At 40.4% G+C, this 24,537-nt stretch overlaps 2 protein-coding genes across 2 annotated transcripts; one reads left to right on the forward strand and one right to left on the reverse strand.

Moving 5' to 3' along the window:
• Positions 1 to 1,858: 1,858 nt before the first annotated feature.
• LOC6558086 (catalase) lies at positions 1,859 to 6,903 on the reverse strand. The gene is made up of 2 exons (XM_001985630.2): positions 6,659 to 6,903; positions 1,859 to 3,563 (listed from the first exon to the last, which is right to left on the reverse strand). The coding sequence occupies exons 1-2, from the start codon at positions 6,713 to 6,715 to the stop codon at positions 2,100 to 2,102; spliced, it is 1,521 nt and encodes a 506-aa protein (XP_001985666.1). The 5' UTR covers positions 6,716 to 6,903; the 3' UTR covers positions 1,859 to 2,099.
• A 1,969-nt stretch (positions 6,904 to 8,872) lies between these two features.
• LOC6558026 lies at positions 8,873 to 24,272 on the forward strand. The gene is made up of 5 exons (XM_001985631.2): positions 8,873 to 9,370; positions 16,842 to 22,673; positions 23,063 to 23,191; positions 23,269 to 23,918; positions 23,996 to 24,272. The coding sequence occupies exons 2-5, from the start codon at positions 16,847 to 16,849 to the stop codon at positions 24,206 to 24,208; spliced, it is 6,819 nt and encodes a 2,272-aa protein (XP_001985667.1). The 5' UTR covers positions 8,873 to 9,370; positions 16,842 to 16,846; the 3' UTR covers positions 24,209 to 24,272.
• Positions 24,273 to 24,537: the final 265 nt, after the last annotated feature.

Consider the following 24,537-nt stretch of genomic DNA (forward strand, 5'->3'; position numbering starts at 1 on the left):
ATAAACAAGACGTCCAAAAGCTGCTCATGACCCAAATTCCTGCTTTAAGAAGAATTTGTACCGCATTGCTCGTTGCAAATTTGAAATCGCAAGTGATTAAGTTAACTTTAACTCAAATATTTATATGATAGAATAAATCCTGGAACTGTGGTTCTGTGGTCCGAAGAAACCAAGACACTAAAGGAGTCAAGCAGAACCTTTATTTTTACTGAATCTTAAATAATTGAGTCGCAATGCGGTGGGCATTGCGGTCTGGCATTGAATTACATAATGTCGATCTCCCTCAGGACGATAAGAATTGAGGTGTCCCGACATAATTGACCCATTCAAGAATGGCTTCCCCATCTTCAAGCGGATGCCTGACCAGGCCCTGCTGAGCTACTTAAATAAAATCCTTGTTTTGCAGACAAACCAGAGCGTTGAAAACCAACAAGAAACGATGCACATTTCATTGATTTGCAATTGTTACATTTGAAATATAAGTTTTACACCTTAAAAAAGAACATCTTTACAAATACACTCCGCGAAATTCGATTAAAGACAATCCTGTTTATGGTGCTAAGAACTGTATCAAGCCCAATGAGACCTTGCTTAAGCATTTTATAAGGATGCATCTTCTTCCACTGCTATGATAAATTTTTTCAAAGATTTTTGCATATTTGTGTTTTTTGAGGTAGTTTTGGGTGCGAAAATCGATTAAAGGTAGTCACTTTCTAGCCTTTGGGAAAGGAATTAGTGCGTAATATGAAGTTTCTTTGAATGGAATAACAAAGAATACATATTTATTTAATTCTTAATAGGTCAAATTAGATCAGTTGCATACAAAAATTTGGAATGGAAAAGGCTGCGATTCTCGCCCACAAGGATACTGGATTGAGCAACACGCAAATATCAATTAAATTACGTCGATCGGCATCAGCAATAGATCACATTATTATTACACAAGCAAAAATTTGCAATCTTGCGGGCTGGGCTGGATAAAATGCTACAGCATCTAATTCAATTCTATTTGATTCAAGGTACAAATATCGAAAAATCGTGTTTAACAATTTTTATTAGCTTGTAATCGATTGGTTTGGAAGGAAACGTGGTCAAAGTCAGTATTAACGAACGCACACCACAGGCAGATTAAATGTTGCAAGAGAACACATGTCCTGGACCCTGAAGTGATAAATGTTATATTTGCAGATGGGATAAAATTTAATTTCGATGGTCCAAACGGTTTAATGTATTACTGGCTGTGGCGGTGATTCACTCATGATGTGGACTGCATTCAGTCATCACAACAGGACCCTGATTTTTAAGAGTGCAGGCCCTTTCAGCTCTAAGGGTTATATAAATCAGTGGGACGAAGTTTTGGTGAACTTTATGGCGCATCAGCCATTATGCCAGCCAGATTATGCTCCAACACATGTGCCACGGGTCTGTCGTGGGTGGTTTCGGGTGGATAAGGACTTTAAGCTTTTAGAGTGGCCAGCAAAATCACCCGACCTGAATCCCACAGAGAACATGTGGGGACACCTGTTCGTCGAGTTTAAGTGGCCAATCGACAGTTTGAGACAGTTGAGCAGCTACGAAGGCTGTCGTTAAGGTATGGTCCAACCTCATTTAAAAAATATATTAATAAAAAATGTTATGGTAATACTAATTTAAAACAAATTTAATTTATTTTTTATTTGACGTGTTTTTGAAACAGCTGAATTTTCTGCAACAAAAAATAATTTGAAAAATTGTATTTTCAATTTTATAAGGAAAAAACGAATTTCGTGGAGTGTTTGTTATTAATCTGGACATTGAGCTGATAGATATGGGCAGCACTGCCATCCTTCTGGCATTAAATTAATAAAAGCATTGGAACTTGTTTTATATCAAACGATTAATATTTATTGCGAATCGTTACATATTTAAGTGATCTTCATTGCTAAAATGTAGCATTTTAAAACAAGGCACACGCATGGGAAAGAGGTTCAATGAAGTACCACGCAGTAAACAAGAAATTGCCCGCAACCAAAGAACTGACACTGTGTTCAGTGGAAAGTTGGATATATATTGCAGTAAGTTGCCGAGAATTAGGCAAAATCCAATAGGTTGACATCTGTCTAGAACTTGGCTGATTTGATAAGGTTGAGGGCTTCAGACAGCATACGTCCAAAGTCGGCATGCACCAAAGTGAAGTTCTTCACAGCACGCTCCTGTAAGAACTGGCTGGCATTGCTCAGATTGTCGGCAATGTTCTGCACGAGACGCTTCCTGGCGCAATTGTCGAGCACGTGCACCCAGAATTCGGTCACCTGGCCGTAGTTATCCTCGGTATCGCCACTGCTGAAGCGATAGACATCACCGCTCACCGGGCAACTGGTGGAAAGGGCGCGAGAGCGTGGATCTTCCTGGGGACCGTTGAACGAGTTGGGGAAATAATTGGGCGCCCCATTCTGGTTGTCGGTGACGTTCATGAAACCATCGCGTTGGAAATTGTTGACCTTGACCCGATAGGGGCAGTTAACGGGAATTTGCAGATAGTTGGGCCCCAAACGATGACGATGCGTGTCCGAATATGAGAAAAGGCGACCCTGCAACATCTTATCCGGAGATGGCTCAATTCCGGGCACCAAATGCGCCGGACTGAACGCAATCTGCTCCACCTCAGCAAAGTAGTTAGTCGGATTGCGATCGAGCACCAATTTGCCGACAGGGATCAATGGGAATTCCTTGTGAGACCACACTTTGGTCACATCGAACGGATTGTACTTGTGCTTCTTGGCCTCCTCGAAGGTCATCACCTGAATGTAGCACGTCCAGCTGGGGAACTTGCAGTTCTTGATGCGGTTGTACAAATCGCGAATGCTATAATCGGGATCGCTCGATGCCAGATCGGCAGCGGTCTTCACGTCCAAGTTCTTGATGCCCTGATCGGTCTTGAAGTGGAACTTGGCATAAATGGGCTCGCCCTTGGCGTTGATCAGCTTGAAGGTGTGCGACCCATAGCCGTTCATGTGGCAGAAACCATCGGGTGTGCCACGATCGCCGAACAAGAACGACACCTGATGCGTGGACTCGGGGCGCAGCGTGAGGAAATCCCAAAACATGTCCGGATCCTTCAGATGCGTTTGCGGATTGCGCTTCTGCGTGTGGATGAAACTGGGGAACAGAATGGGATCGCGAATAAAGAAAATCGGTGTGTTGTTGCCAACCAGATCCCACACTCCATCATCCGTATAGAATTTAATAGCAAATCCGCGTGGATCGCGAGCCGTATCCGCCGAGCCGCTCTCACCACCCACCGTGGAGAAGCGAATGGCGACTGGAGTGCGCTTCTTGACCTTCTCGAACACCTTGGCCGCACAATATTTGCTTATGTCGTGCGTGACCTCAAAGTAGCCAAATGCACCGCCACCCTTGGCATGCACCACTCGCTCCGGAATGCGCTCGCGATCAAAGTGCGCCATCTCGTCCAGGAAGTTGACATCCTGCAGCAGTGCCGGACCGCGTGGACCCACCGTTTGGGTGGCATCCTTAATGCCTATTGGTGCACCACTGCCAGTGGTAATTACACCCGGACTCTCCTGCAAGTGAGCAAATGTTACACGTTTAAGAAGGTTTCAATGAGTTCAAAGTATAATAAATCTAATCTGATACAAGCTAATATGCATACATACATATTTTCATATATGTTGTTAAAAAAGCAAGTTTAAAGTATCAGTTCTCATATCTTATCTTAGTTTTTTTGTGATAAACCAGGAAACATAAATAACACAAAGATAGGGCTGGGCTTATCGCTATATGTATTCTTAATGGGGGGCCTCGATTCACAGACAGTTTTGCGTGTAATATGGAATACTAAATGTACATTCTAAGTGAGTGTTCATATATATACGTGTAAATGCATGCCATATAAAGATCTTAATGTTAAGATTGCTAATTATTATCCAACTCTCGCGACGACGTGTCGTGACTTTCGAATTCCTTGTTTTAGCTGCTGCCGCTCCCTGAATAGCTTATAAATGATTCTATATGAAAAGCTAACCTTTGAATCACCTGAAGCCTCTTTACTGAGTGCATCTCGCACAGATACAGGTTTGAGAAACAATGAAAAGTCACAAAAAAGTAAATTAACGTTTAATAAGATTATGACACATTGTCTAATTGGCTGATATTTCATCACACATCAATAATTTCAACTGTTTTTCAAAGTGGAAAATATATATTTAGAAATAAATAAAATTAAGTGGATGTACTAAACACTTTATACACTTTATACTACTGTATATACAACATACGTTAAACAAATTAAAATTCTATTGTACGAAATGCGCTTCGTAAAGTTTTCAATTTCAATTCATCTGATTTGCAATCACAATTGTTTGCACTTTGAGACACACAGAAACAGCGCCAAAAATGTGGTGGGGAATGTGTTGGGGGCCACTTCAGAGGGCGCAACTACATAGATAGATAGATAATAGGAAGCAAACAGTGGGTTCCAGGCGTGTCTAAAAGGCACATTGATAAGACCCATCGCTTAATAGTACAGAAATGCAAAAACATCGGAAAGTTTTAATTGCAAGATGTCTGATTCGAGAAACAAGTTAATGAAGCTTATAAATGTGTCGGTAACTGATAAACACATCAAGTATAAGTACACAATTTTTTTGTATTTTGCTTTCTTGATGTCAAAAAGTAAGCAACGATCTCCTTGAAACTAGGATTAATGTGAAGATTTGAAAATGTTATTTGTGACAAACGTTATAAGAAGCATGGCACAAAAATACTGGTTACTTTGGCGAATAACAAAACAACACATTGAATTTTAAAACTTGGGTTATTAATGAATATTTGAATTTGGAAACCAAACCACCTTGTACTCAAACAATTAAAAATATTTGAAAAACTCAACTGTGGAAATTTTTACATTTGCCCCAAGGTATTTCTGTGTGGTATGTAGTACAGAGTACAAGAAAGGAAATGCTGCATTTTGAATAAGTTTTGGATGTGCATACATAGTGCATAAGAACATTTCGAGCATTCCTACAAACAAAGAAGTGAGAAAATTGCAGTTGGAAATAAAAAAACAAAGGCAGCCAAATAATCCCTGACAGAATGCAGTTTCTAGTTAGCGTCTAGTTTCCATTGAAGGTCAGGCAACGGGGCAACAACACGAACAGTGAACACCGAGCACACAGAACACTTTTGTGGGTCACTTCCATTCCGATTTCGAAACATATTCTCACATATACATGTATGTGTGCAAATCGATGATATATGTGCAAATTAGTCGCAATGCATTGCATAACCATTTCAGCACAATGTGCGTTTAAGTCAGTAATTGCTTCTTCTTGTTTCGATCATGTGGATCGTGCCACTAACCAGATATGAGGCATGGAAGGCAGGAAACTGTCCAACTTGGTCCACAAGCGAACATATTTTGTACATATTTTGCATTGGGCGAGTTTAAGGCGAACGCGTGCGAGTTCAATGCCTTAATCGACGTCGATCGCCAATGCCTGCAACCAGTTTATGCAACTTCAAAGTTCATTGACTTCACTGAAGCAAGAAAGAAATATCAGTCTTTACCACAAACACAATTGACGCTCTTCGGTCTCCGTCTACGAAGGCCCCGCTCCAAAAGCCGCCCAAGCACGTCTGTGAATTGCTTTTATTTTTCAATGCTGCTTATTGTCCCATACGCTAATTAATAAATGATTTCATAATTTACCTTATTGTTTCATAAGTTAATTAATAAATAATTTAAAGCTGAGCAATTTGTGTGGCAATTCAAGCAGAAATACAATTTTCATTGAATTGCTACAACCTAAAAGAACTCAATATTTCATTCTAGGATATATACAATATATACCTGTAGGATATATACTATAGATACCTGTGTATGTTTATCTGTTTAGGTACTGACTAAATTTAATCTGAAGCAGACCTTTGGATTAGGTACAACATTTGAACTATAATCCAGTTTTATCTAATGATAGTCCTTATCGGAACCACAACCGATAAGATTAAATGCGGATGTGTCAAATATACAATCCGCTGAGTGAGTTGAGAGGCTCAAAAAAATCTCAAAACTGATAACGTTTATAATTATTACTTTCAGTTCAGTGCAGTTGCTTCCAAAAAAAACGGACGAAAACATTGCTTCTTGCAAATCTCACACTTCGAGCATGTTTGAAGCCTGTCCAGTTCACTTACACATACAAACATATTGAATAAAAGTGCTTGGGATATTTACTGATATCACCAATGTATATACACAAAACATTACAAGCATGTGTGTATATACAACACATGTATGTATGTGTATGCAATACATGTATTGTATGCTTGCTGCTGATACGCAACTCAAACCAACTTGCGCATGCAGGTTGCGTATGGGGCGCGTTTGAAAGAGAAAGGCAGAGAAGGAGAGAGCGTGAAAGAGAGAGCGAGAGAGAGAGGAGAGAGAGGAGAGAGAGGAGAGAGAGGAGAGAGAGGAGAGAGCACTAAGCACTTGGCACGAACAACAAAAACAAAAGGCAAATCTAACTGAACTTTGTCTCTGCCGGTGCAAATTGCGCTGTTGTTTATTACATTGGAACCTTTCCATTGTAATAAATTTAAATGCTTTTAATTTTAGAATAAATTTAGTATTCAATTATGACCCTTGGCAACTCACCTTTTGAGAGTTTTTATAATCAAGCAATTGGTTTGAAGCGGCATCGCGCGCAGCCATTTTGTTGCCTTATTTGTTGATTATCTTTTGATTACCAGAATTTGAGAGAATGCACTTGTGTACGTTTTTCGTTGAGCGCTCTTTTGCGGGAAATTTTGTTAACTAAAACACGTAGGACTCAACGCTCACTGCTTTTATAGGCGGCGCAATGATATCGGCGTTGAGTGTGGCCGTACGCCGTAAGCGTCAAAATACCTCACAATATTGTGGGTAGTCTAGCAAAATTAAGGTAAGGTAATTAAGGTAATATTAAATACTAGCTTGTCAAACTGAGCAAGACAAAAAGTGTGCCGGCAATTATGGAAATAATCGAAAATAATTAGAAATTGAAATAAAATATTTATTTGATATCGTATTCGTGTGTGGTGGTCAGACGATTTTTAATAATTTAGGTAATTTTTAGTTCATTGTATTTGCTTGTGCTGGCAGCACGAAATAAACGCAACGGTTGGCAGCCCCGTGTATTTTTGTAGTCACTTTCTCAGTCATTCATTTTTCATACGTTCGTTTGCCTTAGTCTCTCTCGATTTTTAAGTAGTAGTGATTTCTTTTTATAACAATATCAAATATACATAGTATACAAAGCAAAAACGATCATAAATAAATGCACATAATCTAATGCAACGCAAATACATAAGAATCTAGTATTACAACTAAGTGCAAGTGCAATTAAAGTTCAATGGAAATTTCATAAAAGTTTTTTTTTACGTAAAAAGACACATAAAAAAACGGCGCGTGTGAAATTTTTCGACAACGACGTAGCAGAGGAGGCAGCCTCAGTCGCCGTCGCAGTTTCAGTCTCTGCTACGTTTCTTTGCTGCAAAAGGAGAAGCTGAGCAACAACAACAACAGCAACAACAACAAAATTCCCCACACACAAAGTAGGCCAACAACAAAAACAACGCGCTATTCGTCGTTGTGTGTAGTGAAGTGTATTATAATAAATATACGTGTGCATCTGTATGTGTGTGTCTCTATGTGTGTGTGTGTGTAAATACAAAAAAGAAGTATCAAAAAAGTAGAAAACTCAGCGACCGACAATTTTGTAATTGTGTCAGCCTAGTTGTGTGTATGTGTACATGCATGTGTGTTTATGAATGTGCGTGCAAATGATTTAAATCAAATGTCTTAAAACAAATTTGAATTTTGACATTCAAACGCAATGCGCCATGTGTGTGTGTGTGTGTCGCTGCGCACATTTGGTGGCTACACAAGTGAAATTGTCTTTGTTTCGCTTACAAGACGCGGGGGCGCTTAAAGTATAGAAATGAAGTTCCCTTGAAACGAATCGAAACGAAATCATTGCCCCCCTAGACGGCGTCGACGTTGACGTCGGCATCGCTAACATAACGGTCTCTCAATAGAAGAAGAAGCGTTTCCAGAGTGTGTGTTGGTGTGTTTGCTTTGTCTGTGTGTGTGTGCGTAAGTGGCAATGAACGTTGCCTAAAACAACAACAACAACAAACATACTTTTTGGAATATTTGCGCCGTCGTTAATTATACTATGCATATACATATATATATAAATATATTATATATAATGAAGATGATGTGTTGCTGGCTGCTTGATTGCCATGTATATGTATATGAAATGCAAACTGTATTTGTGCAAAATGAAAAACAAGAAACAAAAAAACAATTAGTCTAATAATTGTTATTTTTTGCATGATTCTCAAGCGATCTGCATAAATGAAGCAAATGTGCAAGAGGAATAGGCAGTTGCAAAAGCGGCGCGTCGAAGTCGACGCTGCAGGACAGGTTTATCAGACAAACAATTTCACAAAAAGATATTAAAACACACACACAACTGCATTCACCCTGTATTTCATACACTGCGTATATGTTATGTACCTGTGCATGTGAATGTGTGTGTGTGTGTGCGAGAGAGTAACAAAAACTATGTGCACGAACACAATAACAACAACGTCGCGAGAAAGCAAAGTGAAATTTAGTAAAACAAAACCAGCAACAACAACAAAAGCACGCAATATCGCTTCAAAACCGTTATTCAACAATTTCTTGAAATAAGTGAAAGAAGGCAAATACTGGTTTTCATTCATATATACATATACAAATATTATACATATATAAATAATATATATATACTTACATGTTGTGTACATGTGTATTTTAACGTAGAAAGGAACAACAACTACAAAAAAAAAATAAGAAGAGCAGCAACAACTAAAAAGTTGCTTCGCAAGAAATTTGTACGTGTATCATCAGCGTGTGTGTGTGTGTTGTGTTTGCATGTGTATAGTCTGTGTAAAAAAAGTGTATGAAATAAAAGTAAAGTAAAGTAAAGTGAAAAGCAATGCCAAAAGGAATTACAAGAGCAAGAATTGTAGAAGACCCCAGCAACGGCCCTACACAGATATTCCCATACATGCACAAAACGTGAAATAACAGTAAAAGTCTTTTCGAAAAGCTTCAGCGAGAGAGAGAGCTACAAAAAGAAGGAGGAGGAGGTGGGAAGACGCGTTGGTTTCAACATTGACATCGCACGCACACACGCTAAAGAAAGAAGGGATTGAAGGGAGAAGGAAACAAAGGCAACGTCCAACAGGCCACTCGGCTTTACAATTGAGCATCACATTTTCAAGGGCTCCTTTCGCAAAGCGCGCGCGCGCTCTGTTTGAATTTTAAAAATTGGAGGTACGTTTTTGCTTTTCTTTATTTTTTTTCGCGAATGTGATTTTAATTTCCACTTAAATTAATTTCAAACACTTTTCAACTGTGTAAACGTCTCCAATGTTTTTACTGCAATTTGTTGTTGTTGTGTTCAGGTGCGCTTTAGTTAAATCCTTCCGATTATTAAATAATATACCGAATATGCTTGTTACTTAAGCTGTCTGACTAAAATAGAGCGAAAAAGACTTCTAAAAACAGACTGCGCTTTATATTTGTGTGTTTTTTAATAAATATACAACCACTACAAATGATATAAATTCAGCACGGTTTTTGGTGCATCCATTTGCGAAGGCGCCAAACATATCCATTTTGAGAACACAACGACAAACGTATATTCCAACGTTCATATAAAGAGGTAACCGATCTGCATTTGCAATTAATTTTGTCTTTTCCATATTGCATTTGAATAATTTTGGTGAACTGGAATTAACAACTGTACAATTTGGCAGAGCAACAAATTTATACTTAGAAAATACTTCAGCAAGGGACAGATTTTAATGAATTTATTTATCCAGTTTTATTACACCTGTGTTGAATCAAAAATATTTTGTCTACCCCTTTTTTTCTGCCTCGATGTAGCAAGCGTAGGCATGAATGTTATTTTGACTTACAAAATGTACGACAACAAACTGATTTGTAACTTCTCAAAATTCAATTTAACTGAAACACATATCGGTAATAGAAGTTTACGCTTTGTGAAACAGCTAAAAACGCAAATGGATGATATTTGTTTTAAAAGAATGGATTAAATGTTTATAACCCATAATATTGTAAAAGTCCTGGTTTCCAAAAAAAAGCTTAAAAATATAATTAATTTGGTTTTAAAATAACAAAACCTTTAATAATCAGTTTAAAGTAATAAACTTTCACTGCTTTGATGAGTAAGTTTTGCATGCATGCAAAATGCCGCTCGGAAGAGAAATACGAAGATGAGAAAAACGAAAATGCAATATCGATATGTCAAAATTTCCTCTATATATCGGCGATGCATTAACAAAAAAAACGACAACATAAAAAAAGAAGAGAGAACGATGCAGTCGGGCGTAACCGACCGCGAAATACTTTGATACAGTATACTTCCATATATGGTAACTTTAGCTTTCAAATTGTGTCTTATCAATTCAGTTTAGGGAGGCGAAGTGGGTGTGGCCATCCAATTTCTTATCTCTTCCTGGGGGAGCCGGGTGTGAGCGTGGTCTGAAAATTGGCATGCCGATCCTTGGGGGATGTTACCAGCAAGTTAGCTTAGTTTGACCACTCTATCTTTAGACTTGTGGGAGATATGCGGACTTATCGATTTACACTTTTCGAAATATAGGCATGGGCGTTCTTAAAGGTCCGCCAGTAATATAAATACCTAATTGAACGGCTCAAACTCAAAAACTGCGGAAGATATAGCCATTTAAAATTTTCGGGAGCGGATGGCGTGGATGCGGCGGAGGTAGGCGTGGCACAGGCCGAGCTTTGAATGACATCGCTAACAACATACCAACCAAATTTGATGACTATAGCCTTGTGGACGTAGCACTCCAATTTGTACCCTTTGTCTGACGCGGACACAGACCAGCATGTGCTGCAAGTTTCAAGTCTCTATCTCTAAGGGTGTCAAAAAAGTTGCGTTCATACAGACTGACCGACGGACAGACAGCATGACGGACATTGCACAAAACCAATATACTATGATACCTTCGATATCAAAGTAGAAGATCAAAACAAAAAAGCTAGTTTAGGTATACCGAAGACAATATACCCTTGCTAACTGAAGTATACCTGCTCCCATCTAATTATTTCGCTATTAACTACTTCCGATTCTGACATCTGTATAAGAAACGTATGCAAATTAAGGGGCTTACAAAATTTTCCCTACGCTATTGAGCAATATTTATACAAAAAAAATCGTGAGCAAATCTGGTTATTTATTTATCAATACGTACAAGGTAGAAGTCCTGTGCTAAACACTTACTTTGAGGGTCGTCTGATTTTTCATCGACTTCGAATGAATTCAGAAGCTCTTAATCAACTTAATTAAGAGGCCAATTCGTTCGGAAGAGAAACGCAAAAAGTATTTAATCTCTGTTCCATAATCTGTGTTGTATTTTCATTGTACGTACACATATAGATAGGAGCGATCGCAGGTGAGGCAAAAGATATTGTTTAATCGGGCACTCTTGACAAAAGCATTCTAATTGTTTTAGACGAATACGTCGCGCCAAGTGTAACGATAGAGAACAAGACATGCGCCCATCAACTCTTATCCCCATAACTAAGTAGTGTACTATAATGTGCGCTTAAACGGTTTCTGTAGCTTTGCTGTTGCTTTGTTAAAGCTTAAAGCAGCTTTTAAGCAACCGGTTTGTTTCGAAACAAAATAGAACTGAAGAACTGTTTAGGTATATCGTGAGTTGGCAACAAACCCTGCCACTTAAATATACATACACGCATATGTATGTTGTATATGCATGTTAATTTTATTTATAGTGGACGTATAACAAATTACTTACATATCTATTATAAGGTCTTAATATTGGTTTATTATATAGTTAGTCTGCAGTTAGCATTCAAATTAAAAATCTTGATATTATTAATTGTATTTTCAAACCCCATATGCATTGAGATTTCAAACATCGATAGTTAATAATCGATAAATCAACATGTCTCCCACCATTTTTTATATAGCTTATTTAACGTAGTCTAAAATAAGTCCACAATTTTCTAAATATGTTCTAAAACTACATTACAATAAATTAAAACTACAAATAAAATGATATACAATACAAATATTTTAAATTAAAAAATAATAATAAATATAGGATATAATAAATATGCGGATATTAAAATTAATTGCGGTCAAACATTTATTGGATTAGGAAAACACTGAAAAGCCCAATCAGACCAAAAATGCTGAATTTACACTACTAAGGAGACTAAGGAGACATACAGAACAGAAGCTTAGATGTGCAAGGGCCACTAAATTCTTTCGATCAACGCTTAATGAAGCCGAGTACACACATGGCGTCATTAATAATTCTGGGCATATGAATATTAAAGCCGAGTTTGGAATCAAAGAGAACTCCAAGATATTTAACTTTAAATATACTTTGCAATTAAAAATTGTCAATCGTGTAATTGGCCAATAAGCCTACATTTTGTACAATTTAGGTGCAACTGAGTGTTCAAATCATCTTGTAGATATGCGTCTATATGATGAAGAGGATTGGTGAATGTGATAAGATTTACCGGCGGTCATTAATGGAAAGCGTAAAAAAAAAGTGTTCATGGTGAGTAAACTGAAGTACACTAGACCTAGCTAAAGACGCAAATCAAATAATCCATAAAATATAATTTTCCTGGACAAGGCCAAAATTTGGTAATACAAGTTTTTTAAAAGCCTAAACCGCAATAATATACAATTCAAAATGTATAGTTATGCATTATGTTTATATAATTATGCAAGTGCAAATGGTATAAATTTCTATGGATGGCACTGGTTGTAAACTTATAAGGGACGTTTTTATTGTTCTTATAATATAAAATCCACAATTCAATACAAATTGTCGATCAATGTGTGTCAAAACAGTATTAACGCCTACAATATTTAAGCCATTAATTTGTACAGCATTCCCCCTCTGCGAGATCATTAAGTTTCTTTAATTTAATAGAGCGCAATAATTTCATAATTTTCCATGATTTGCGTCGCTCAAAGTAGAACGGATAATTATCACCATAATAATATAACTAAATAGGTCAATGAGTGAACAGAAAATGTAAAATTAATTTAGATTTGTTTACGTTTTATTTATTACGTGCGATCCTTCTCCACTTGTTTTGTGTAAAAATTTTTACATCACAATTTGGGATATTATATTATTTTATGACAAAATGAAGCAAAAGTCAGAGAAGCTTGACTAGACTAATGTCAGTAATATAATGCGAAGAAATATAAATGAAATAAACAACAACACGAGCACAGAAGCCAAATGAAAATTTTGTTTGTTACTTTTTTTCTTCTCTCTTTATAGCCTTTATTGACTCTCTTCTGCTCCCATTCTAGCTCATTGTACAAAATCAAAACCTGCGCTTATGCTCCGTCGTTGTCGTTTCCAAAGGGGGTGGGGAAGGAGGGCGTCAACGTCAACACAGTCGTTGACATTGTTATCTTAAATTGTCTCGATCTGGTCGTTGTTTTTGTAGCTTGTATTTGATTTGTCATAGTCTTTCACGTACAACACCTATTAAAAAAAACCTTATTAATAAGAATTACTGTACATATCGAATATAATAATACTGTAGAAAAATTATGATATATTAAAATCATAACAAACAAAATTTCAATAATTGATTTAATATGAAGATATTTTTATCAAGTTACAATATCTCTTAAGCTAATAGAACGAAATATAATGTTAAATTCAAGAATATTAAGTTAAAAATCAAATAAAAATTTCACTTTAAACACTTTTCAGAGGATATAATAATTTTTGGAGACGATAGAGATGTGGCTATTGTTATATCTGTTGCCACGTGTGGTACAATTGTACAAAAAGTGATACACTGTTTCCACGTTGGTACACTTTTGATAAACTTCAAAGCTGTGCGTAAATGAGGAACAAAATTTGATGACAGTACGGCTGAGCTATTTCATCGGAGCTATTTGTCTGCTCATCTTTATAAATGTGGCGAAATTAGAGTGATAAATTCCTCCAATTCTTTAATACTGATTATACAAAAAAAAACCTTGGCATAACATTGATAAACTGTACGAATAGTATCAGGATCGGTTAACAACTAAAGTTGTTAAAGAAATCGTAAATTTCAGATTACTTTCTAGTCCAGATCTCACGCTTAGAGAGAGTATTCATATGTCGCTTTAGTTGTTCTTAGTGTGAGCTTTCTACAACTGATGGGCACTCTTTGCTGTTAGCTTATTTATAAATTTGTGCTTAACATGTATAAGGTGTTCTTACTTAGGAAGTGATAAATAGCTTATTAAATTTAATGCGGTAACACTTTAGAATTTTATTTTGTATCGAAAAGATGATTGTATTTCTTAATTAGGTACATAATTGTTTGGCCATCATCTGGCAATTAGTACATATTGAATTTGTAAATACTTTATTCAATAGCTATTGAATTTGAACGTGCTTAATTCAATTGCAAATCTATTTGTTTGCCTCTTAAAATTTACCCTTCACATAGCTAATTTATAGTCATATATCAAAAGTAAACTCCTAACATCGTTATGTACATTGCATTTGCAGTCCACGTTTTTACCACTCTGTAGACCAAATATCAATTAGGGCTTTTGAGTTACTTAATACTCCAATTTTGACAGATGACAGTTGTAAGTGATTTAATGTATTAGTTTCCTAACATTTTGGCAGAAATGAATCAAAATAGGACAAACGGGAATGGGATTATCAAATAAATGAAAATCGAATTATCAAATACACATTTGATTTAACAACCAGTTGAAATTGCAATTGCAACAATACTTAAATTTGTATCAGTTGGACTCTCAGCTGAATGCATTCTTTATTCTCATTCTTTAGTTTTAGTTAGAGTGTTAAAATGATAACAAATTTATTCCGTTGTTTTTGTTTTATGATTTCACAAAAGTTCGTTGTGCTCTTTACGTCGGTTAATAATATTGAGTTGGTTTTGTTCCGTTTCGTTTCATTTCGTTCACACATTGTGCAAATGCATATGCATATACATGTACATATGCTCCGTACATACAAATACATGCATATTATTTGCAATAACAAAATAAGAGTGCGTCACAATTTATTTACACTTTTGCTGGCGGTAATCAAACACACAACTCACACACATATATATATACACATAAGCGCGCACACTCCTAAGCAAAAATGTGTACACAAAAATATCAAGCCTTGACCTCTACAATCGACAGCCAGCCAGCCAGCCCACAACTGTTCTTCGCCTGTTGCGCTTCTGAGTTTTTGGGGCCAATGAATTTGGGTAATTCTTTGTATTATTATTTTATTTGTTGTTTGATTGTCATTTGTTTGTTTATTTGTACAAGTCGTCTGTTGAAAAATCTACAATATACAAATGGCTCATTATAAAAACTGTAATTTGCTAATTTAATTTCTTATTTTGAAGGTAAAACGTTATTGAATTTAGAATGTGAATAGATATCGTACAAACGATACGCATTCATGTTTGACAACATTTATGTGGATGTGGTTAGATTTGCGTTTGTGCTGATAGTATCTCTGAGTACCTTGTGTATATTGGATAAGAATAGATGTATCAAATTGTATTACTGAAAATGTAATTCTTTTATAACACAACGGCTCAACTTTGGTGTATTGGGATTTTCAACAGAAATACAAATATAATATTGTTTCCCAAATTTGTAATGCATGTTCATTTAGCTTATTTAATTTTCAAACTCAAATATCGATACAAATCCATTTCAAATAGCAATAAATGCCACCATTTTAATGTCTTAAATATTACTTGGCATATTATTGGTCAACCGTAAATTATTTCATCAATATCGGATAAGAAACACCCAACAAATTACTATCAGCAGGCGCAAGCATTTTCTGTCTACATACTGATGTACATACTCGTATATGTGAAGCGTCGCAGTGCCCCCATGCGTATATATATATATTTATTTATACATACATATGTATATGTATATGTATAAGATGTTGTAGGCACGCTTTTGTCGTAGGCTGATGGGGATAAAAACATGGCATGTCTTCGACTTTTTTTATTCACCGCTTTATATTTGAGTGTGTGTTTAAATCAATATATGAATAAATGAAACTCTTGAGCTTAGGGTATTTTCTAGTCGAGCTCTGTTGACGAGAGCAATTTTACTTGATTTTTGTATACTTTTTTTCGAGTGTTATCAACAACACGTGAGATTTTGGTTGTTGTGAATCTAGTGGGGTAAGTTTTCACTTGCACACCTGTTGGCAAACTATTAAACGACAAGCATGAGCCCAAACACGCCCCCCAGTGGGGAATCTGTGATTCATATAACATAAATATTGGATTGCTTCGAAATTTATCTATACAAATACGAACACGTGTCGCGCTTAAAAAAAACTGGAGAAATGAATTTATGAAGTATTTTTACTGTTCGATTAAATAATCGATTAACTATGTTTTGATTAAATCGAATATTTGAAATCGATAGAGATTTATGTCGGATTGATAAGACAATTGTAGAAGTTTTTAAAAATATCTTAAATTTTATTCTTTTTAAACGGAAGTTTGTAAATTTTAAAGAATATATTCAATGAAATTTTGGTTAAATGTATTTGAGATTTGATTTGAGAAGTGAACTCTCATGTTGAATACTCCAATTCAATTTGTCTCATCTTATAATATCCAAATTTATTTGTCTTACGACTCATAGTAAAAATTTGTATCTTGCTTCTTTTAATTTCAGCCACAATGGAACCCAATCGACATTATGAATATCAAACGCATCATCATCAATCCCATATCCCACTACAACATCAGCATCAACACCAACATCAGGTTGTGCATTCGCATCCACAACATACAGTGCATAGCAACCACATACAACACCATCAGCATCAGCAACAATCGGCAGCAACAGCAACTGCTCCCCCACCACTACCACCGCCACCACCACAACAACAGCAACAACACCACCTTCAACCGCTTCCCCACCAACATCAAGCGATTGTCAATAGCTCTACCTTCAGCAGTTCTTCAATTGGTTACCACAATTCACAGCGAACGGATGCGGAGCGATCCCGTGCCGCCACTTATGTGATGAACGCTCGCTGTGTTGCTGGTGGTGGCGGTGGTGGTGCAGCAGCATCTGTAATGCCACCCATAGGTGCTGCTGCTGCCGCTGCATTGGGTGGCGATCCGCATTTACAATACTACACCTCCAATCGCGAATTGGGTGTGGGTGAGAGATCAACAGAGCCGCCGTCATCTCATCTCTGTTGGCAGTATAAGACGGAGCAGGAAACATCACCAACTGGAGCTGCGCCAGCTCCTGCACCCGCGCCCATGGCACGTCATCACAGTAGCGCCATGTACAACGCCGCACCCCACTGGCCGCCGCCCCAAGAGGAACAGCAGCAGCCATCGCATCTGGTGCACCAGCAGGACCAGCAGTCGCGATATGGGTACAGCAGCAAGTCACAGACGCCAACACATCGAAGTGCAATCAGCAGCAGCAGCGGGAACGGGAGCAATCACCGCTATTATGAGGACAACAACATCAAATACTCAAGTGCAGTGCCGGGCCAAGGGGCCAAGGTATTGAGCTATGCGCCCGCAGTTGGCAGTGCCTCCTCCACCTCCTCGCAGCAGCAGCAGCAACAGTTGACTGCACGCTCCTCTCGTTACGATCAGTTGGAGCATGTGGTGAATCCCACAAATGTGCTGCTTGGCACCAGTGATCAGCAGCCCAGTCCCAATTATGCGCGCAAGTGTCCGCAGCATTATGATCCGCCAACGGAACAGCATAGCGCTGCAGCGCCTGTCACGCCCTCAGCTATCAGTCACCATATGCAGCACACCCAACAACAACAACAGCAACAACATCAGAGCTTGTACATGCCCTCAAACTTTCAGAACACGATGCACAATGCCATTGAGAAATATGTGCGAGAAACGGGTCCATCGCCTAGTTTGGATTATAGACGCAGTGGCGCCAATTATTCACGGCCCACAGTCAGCTTTTATGGCAAAGCAAAAGCACCAGGTGTTGGTGGCAGCAGCAGCAGCAACGCATATGTCAAATTGGAGTCGGAGACACCGGCTTTGGCACGTTCCTCGCTCTATCATAATCCGTACAATCCGCCCACAGCAGCACCACCGGAGAAGGAGCAGTCAGCGTCCGCAATCAGCTCACGAGGCTCGTCGCCCGCTGCACCACTAATCTTTCCTACCAAGTATGGCAAACTGTTGCAGCAGCATGCTGCACCGACGCCAACCGCACCACAAATACTTCCATCTGGTGCTGCCTTTCAGCATCGCAGTTCCTCCAGCTCCACTTCGAGCCATGCCTCATATTATCACCATGGCACGCCATCCCCAGCAGCTGCTCAGGTGGCTTCTCCCACGCCCGCTGCACAGCAGCTGTATACTCATACACCGCCACCGGCGTGCAGCGGCACAGCGTCCACCTCGAATTATTCAATGTTGCAGGTGTATCCACACGGACCGGACATCTGTTGTCACCAGCCAGCGCCAGTGGCTTCCAAACCGGCGTTGACGGCTGTGCCGAGGAAAACCAATTCCTCAACAGCCAAGCCCAATTATCGAGCGCTAATCAATGACATGTTGAAGAGGAATACGACCAGCGAGGAAGAGCGCAATCTACAGATCATCAAGAAGACCCTCAATATGGAGACGCCCGACATTCATTTAGCATTAATACCCACCACTAGCCGGCAATCGCCAAGTGCAATAAACATAGCAGTTCCTACTATGCCAGCACCAGTTATCCAACAACAGATGCAACGACCCTTGCCACCACCCGTTCCGCCTGCCACCTACTCTCCGCTTGATCTGTCCATGCGCACAGTCAAGCAAACAGCCGACTCGACCGATTATAAATATCAGGGCATCATGCCGGAGTCCAAACCCACTGCCTCGCCCCAGCCCGTCACTGTAACGGGTGGAGGTCAGGGTCTTGGTCTGGGTCTGCCGCGATTTGATATAACGCCAAATTTCGCGCGCAGCACCAGCAGCAGAGCTGCATCAAGTACAGCAGCCGCAACGGCTGTCATACGCCAGGCGCCTGCTAGTGTTGCCGCGGCTGCCGTTGCTGCACCAGCCGATGCCACGCCCATGCTGATTAAGGCGGCGCAACAGTTGCGACCCAGCGTAGTAGAAACGAATCCGTATGCCAAGCGACCGCAACTGCCGCCCGAGACGACAATCAGTAACATCGAGACCTCGCCTAGTCCACTCACTGCTGGCACAACAACGACGACGACGAGCAACAACAGTCATGTGCCGAGCGCTGGGACTAGTGTCCACAACAGCAGCAATCCCAACTATTTGGGACGGAAACGGCATCTCCAAGAGTACAATCAGGCAACGGCTGCTGCAGAGGCAGCTGCGGCCGCAGCGAAACAGACGCGTCTGGAATCACCTCAGCCAAAGGGGGCCATGGTTGCCTCAGTGCCGGTTATTGCCATCAATGAGCAGGCACTGGCAGCCAAGCGACTTGAGCTGCCGGCAACGGGTTCGAGTCAAGGCCGCATCATTGTTGGTCCACAGCCCAGCCAGGAGCCGGTTGTGCGGCCGAAGCCGGAGCCACGGATTCGCACAAAGGCCGAGCTCAAGGGATTCACATTTACGCCACCAGTGCTGGCTCCTACTATTTTCACGACAACAACAGCTGCTGCAGCACCCGTATCAGGTGCAAGTGAATCCACAACGAGCGTTCCAGTTCTGCCACCTACTTTACATCCTCCCAGTCATTTGATGATCAATCACATACAAATCAAAACGGAACCAATGGCCACGCCGGAGCTCGATCTGGATCTAGAGCTGGATGTGAAGCCATCAAGTTTTAATAGCAACAGTCTATTGGATTGGGGCAGTACCTGCAACAATCTGGTGGAGCAGCTGCTCAGCAAAGTGATGCCCGTCAAGGTAGCACCTGCATCTGCGAACGAAAGCTTAACACCTGCTCTGTCTCAGTCTTTGCCTCTGTCTCCACTGCCTCTGCCTCTGCCCTCAAGCAGTATCAAACTGGAACTTAGTGAGGATGATCTGCCTGTGGCGCGCATCCTTAAGCGACAGCCGGCACTGGTGGATGTCGAGTCGGCGGCAACTACAACCACACAGGTGACAAACACAACCATCGGCGCTCAGAAGAAACTGAGCAAGACAGATCGCGAAAAGAAGCGAATTGTGCAGGAGCAGCGGATAGCAGCACGATTGGCACCAGCGGCGGGCCAGAGCAGCAGCTCCGAGAGCGATACGACGGAGCTGCACAAGCGGAAGACGGCCAGGCAAAAGAAGCCGCTTATGATGCGCAAGGGCAAGGTGCGCCGTGCCGAGGACAAGAAGCAATTGAAGCACCGGGAACAGCAGGGCAGCGACGAGGAACAGGAGCAGGATGGTGTTAGCAATAGCTCTAGCGAGGCAAAGAACAATACGATAAGTCTAATGAAAACGAGAATAGCCATAGCTACTGAAAACATAGTGCAATATGCGGGCGGGAAGTGCAAAGCTAAAAAGAAGAGCGTAAATGCAAGATGCGAAAAGGTGGAACAGAAATTGGAAGGGGAAGATGACCAGGAGGATAAGAGTAACTCGAGCAGCTGCAACAGCGATGTTAAGGAGAAGCAGCACCAGCAGGAGGAAGACGATGATGACGATGACGATGAAGATGACGACGAGCGGAGGCAGGATGCGGGCGCCGCTGCAATGCTAGCGAAAGAGGGCAAAAAAGCGGATCAAGTGGGTATCAAGCGCAAGGCAAACGCCTCAAACTTGCGTGCGAATGCTCAATTAAAGAATCGGATTGCACTGAACACCATGACACGATCGAAGCGGAAAAAGGAACTTGAGCTCCAGCTGGCCAATAGCAAAGTGCTTCGCAACGAGAAAATCATTCGGAACTCAACGACCAAGATCAAGCGGAAATATGTGCGGAAAATGGTGCCCGATGGTGGTGGCAAGAAGGAGCTGATGATGAGCACCCGGTTGCGCAACAAGCGTGCTTCAGTCGTCGATCTGACCCAGCTAAATGGACGTAAGATTCAAAACAAACCAGGCGGCGCGTCCAGCACGCCGAACAGCAGCACCAACAAAGGCAACAAGACAAATACATCGCCGCAGCAGCAACTAATTCTGGAAGAGTACCGTTATAAGGTGGCGCTGAAGATACCGCAACGTTTGATCTCCATGAACAAGCTGAACAAGTTGCCGCAGATGGCTGCCTCTTTGCCGGATTTGGAGCGTGGCCGTGACTTCCGCCAGGAGTTGGCCTGCTTTAAGCCGATCTGTGGTCGCAAGCCGCGAACCAAGCAGCAGCAAAAGCAGCATCAACAACAAAAGCAGCAGCAGGAAAAGGCAATGCCCAAATCAATCATCGACGTACTTCATCTGCGTGTCACCAGCAACAACAGCAGCAGCAGCCATCAGGGAAACAAGAACAACGCATCATCACATCCATCAAATTGCTCCGCTAGCCTGCACAACTACAGCGAAACCTCACAGACCTCCGCCTCGAATTCGTTATACGAGGCGCATTCGCAGGAGGCGGCGGATCCCAGCTTGGAGGACACAATGGGCAAGCGGCACTTTAGCATATTCGACACGAAAGTGCTGCAGAGCAAGACGCGCACCGAGTCCAAGTTGCAGCAACGGCGCGAAGTCATCCGCGAAATCTTTGTTGGCACGGATCCACGTCCAGCATCGGCGCCACCGGAGTGTGCACAGGATCAGGCGGGCGGTGAGGAGTACTCTGCATTGAGCTATCAACATTACGAAGACTTTCTAGAGCAAATGAATCGCATTGTCAGTGCCAACAACAACAAGTTGGCCAGGCACAGCATCACCAACGATAAGACAAATCACCACACTGGAAAAACAGATTCACCCACCACAACAACAACGAGCACAGTACATTGTGCCCACAAACGAAAGTACTTGCGTCGCAAGGGCAGCTCCGGCTTTGATTATATACGCAAAAAGAAGAAATCTACCCAGCAGCATCACCAGAGCAGCAGCGCCAATAGCACAACAATCAGTACCACCCTCGCTGCCAAGACAGCCGGCGAGCAAGTGACGCCCTTGTTGACGACAGGGGTTGCCTGGACATCGGCGACGGCAGCAGATGCTGCTGCAGATGAACGCTTGGATGATACAGACAGCACCATAGCGGGCAGTACGTCCCACTTGCCGATCAAGATTAAAACGGAGATGGACGTGTGCCGCGAAATACAGAAATGGGTACTCAACAAGGGTGTGGGTCAGAGCACAATGCATAAAGCGGCGCGTCAGGGACTCATCGATGTGGTTGTTTACTGTCTGGATCGCATGGGCATGAATCCGGATCAAAAGGACAACGCCGGCTATACGCCGCTGCACGAGGCTTGCACCCAGGGCTGGCTGGAGATTGCACGGATTCTCTTGCAATTCGGTGCCAATCACTCGGAGGCCGCTCAATCCGGCATTCGACCATTGCACGGTGCCATAGAAAATGATCATGAGGAGGTGGTACGTCTCCTATTGTCATATGGCGCTGACCCATTGCTGGCAACATACTCAGGTAAGCAAGCAAACAAGATTACAAATCATAAGCAGAATCTCAAATGCATCTTATGATTTCTGTTTGCGTTGTTCGCTGTCATTTTCTCATATTTCATTTATAATTCGCCTGTCTATACTTGTCAACTCCGTGCCCGGGTATACATAATATCTGCTCTTATTGTCTGTCTGCATATATGCAAGCTAGTCTCTCAGCTTCCAAACTATCCTGATGAGTCGTTTTCATTCAAACAGCTAAAGAAAGTTAGAATATACAGTAAATAAAGGTTCTTTAGAGCAATCTTCTTTTTGTGGCTACGATTGTTGTCGTATGTCGTATTGTGTGGTATAAGTCGCGCCCCTCTATTAACTGACTGAACAATTTGAATAATACATATTTTTCATTCACAGGCCAAACACCACTCATGTTAGCTTCAAGCAAATTGATGTGCAGCATTCTGCGTTCGCATCTCAGCGATGCACAAAGTGCGGCCGCAGATATAAAACCGATGCGATTTCTGGGACCATGGGAGTTATTTAGTAAATACACCATTACAATACAACGTATATATACATTTGTATATCGATACAAGAAAAAATGTTTCTTTCGTTCACAGATGAAAAGGAATACGGTTTTGATATATTCGATAGTGTACCGAAGACAGCATGTGATATGAGCAGAGCTCAACTTAGAGAAAGGAGGAGGCAAAAACGCAACCAAGGCGACAACGAGAATCATCCAGCAAAGCACAAAACCAACAGCAATAGCAGACACAACACAAATAATTCCAACGGATTATTACAGACAAAGGCGGATAGCAAAGAAATAATTAATCAAAATGGGGAGATATGTGGAAAGACTGCAACAACAACAACAACAACAGCAACAATAATGTTCAAAATAGAGCCTGGAGCGGGATTGGAGGATACCAATAACAACAAAAACAATGATATTAATGTTGAGCAAAATGTAACGGGTGTTGTGAACGGAAAAAATGAGGTTAAACAGGAACCCCAGGATGATGACGAGAATATGAATATAGAAAATAACGAGATGAATGATGATGATCATATTGAAAATGATGATAGTGATGTAGGAGAGACGTTATCGGATGAATTGAATAGTGATATTTTTAAATTTGAAGAGGCCGATGTGCCCCTACCACCACTGTACTTGCTCAAAGATGAGGGCAGTGATAAATGGGTACTCTTAAATGATTTGTGCAATTTACTTAAGGTCAAGTCGAAAGACACGCTGCTTAATAAGGTACGCAGCGTAACTACACTGACTACACCCAATAAATGCATGTATTTTTATTCATATTGTTTCACTGTATTTTACAGATCTGTCCAAATGGCAATACGCTGGCAACCACACATAAGCAATTACTGAGAGAGTTCAAAATTGATGATTTTCTGGAGCAGGCGACGTGCCTGCAGCTGTTGTGTGCCGGTGAGAAGTTGAATATGTTTAGCTCCTCAAAGGTTATGCTTATCAGATACAACGAGAGCGTCAAGAATTTGCTGGGCGTTAAAACAATTTTAATGAAATTTTAAACCGAGTGCGGTTCTAATTTTATGTCACTAGATTATATATATTCGAATATGCTAAAAAAAAAGTATGTACATATTTAAATACTATAAATATTGCATATATATATATATATATATATATATATATATATATATTAGCATATTATTTTAGTGGTCAGTTTTACGTCTTTGTCTTTGGAAGACAGTCTTTTATAAAATAATTAGAACTAAGTGCAAAGTGATACAAAGGTGCTATACACACACACATTCAAAAACGATTATGAAAACGATGCAGAAAAACGAGTAACACGAATCGGTTAATACCAAGTTTTGGTAGCCAGGGAGCACCCGAT

The sequence above is a fragment of the Drosophila grimshawi genome, unplaced genomic scaffold (assembly GCF_018153295.1).
Source record: "Drosophila grimshawi isolate 15287-2541.00 unplaced genomic scaffold, ASM1815329v1 contig_78, whole genome shotgun sequence".
Lineage (NCBI taxonomy): Eukaryota > Metazoa > Arthropoda > Insecta > Diptera > Drosophilidae > Drosophila > Drosophila grimshawi.

Coding starts and splice junctions, on each gene's coding strand:
- LOC6558086 (XM_001985630.2), bottom strand. CDS start 6,715: ATGGCTGCGCGCGATGCCGCTTCAAACCAATTGCTTGATTATAAAAAC. Junction 3,564..6,658: donor ATTATAAAAACTCTCAAAAG/GTGAGTTGCCAA, acceptor GCTCACTTGCAG/GAGAGTCCGGGTGTAATTAC.
- LOC6558026 (XM_001985631.2), top strand. CDS start 16,847: ATGGAACCCAATCGACATTATGAATATCAAACGCATCATCATCAATCC. Junction 22,674..23,062: donor ATTGCTGGCAACATACTCAG/GTAAGCAAGCAA, acceptor TTTCATTCACAG/GCCAAACACCACTCATGTTA. Junction 23,192..23,268: donor GGGACCATGGGAGTTATTTA/GTAAATACACCA, acceptor TTTCGTTCACAG/ATGAAAAGGAATACGGTTTT.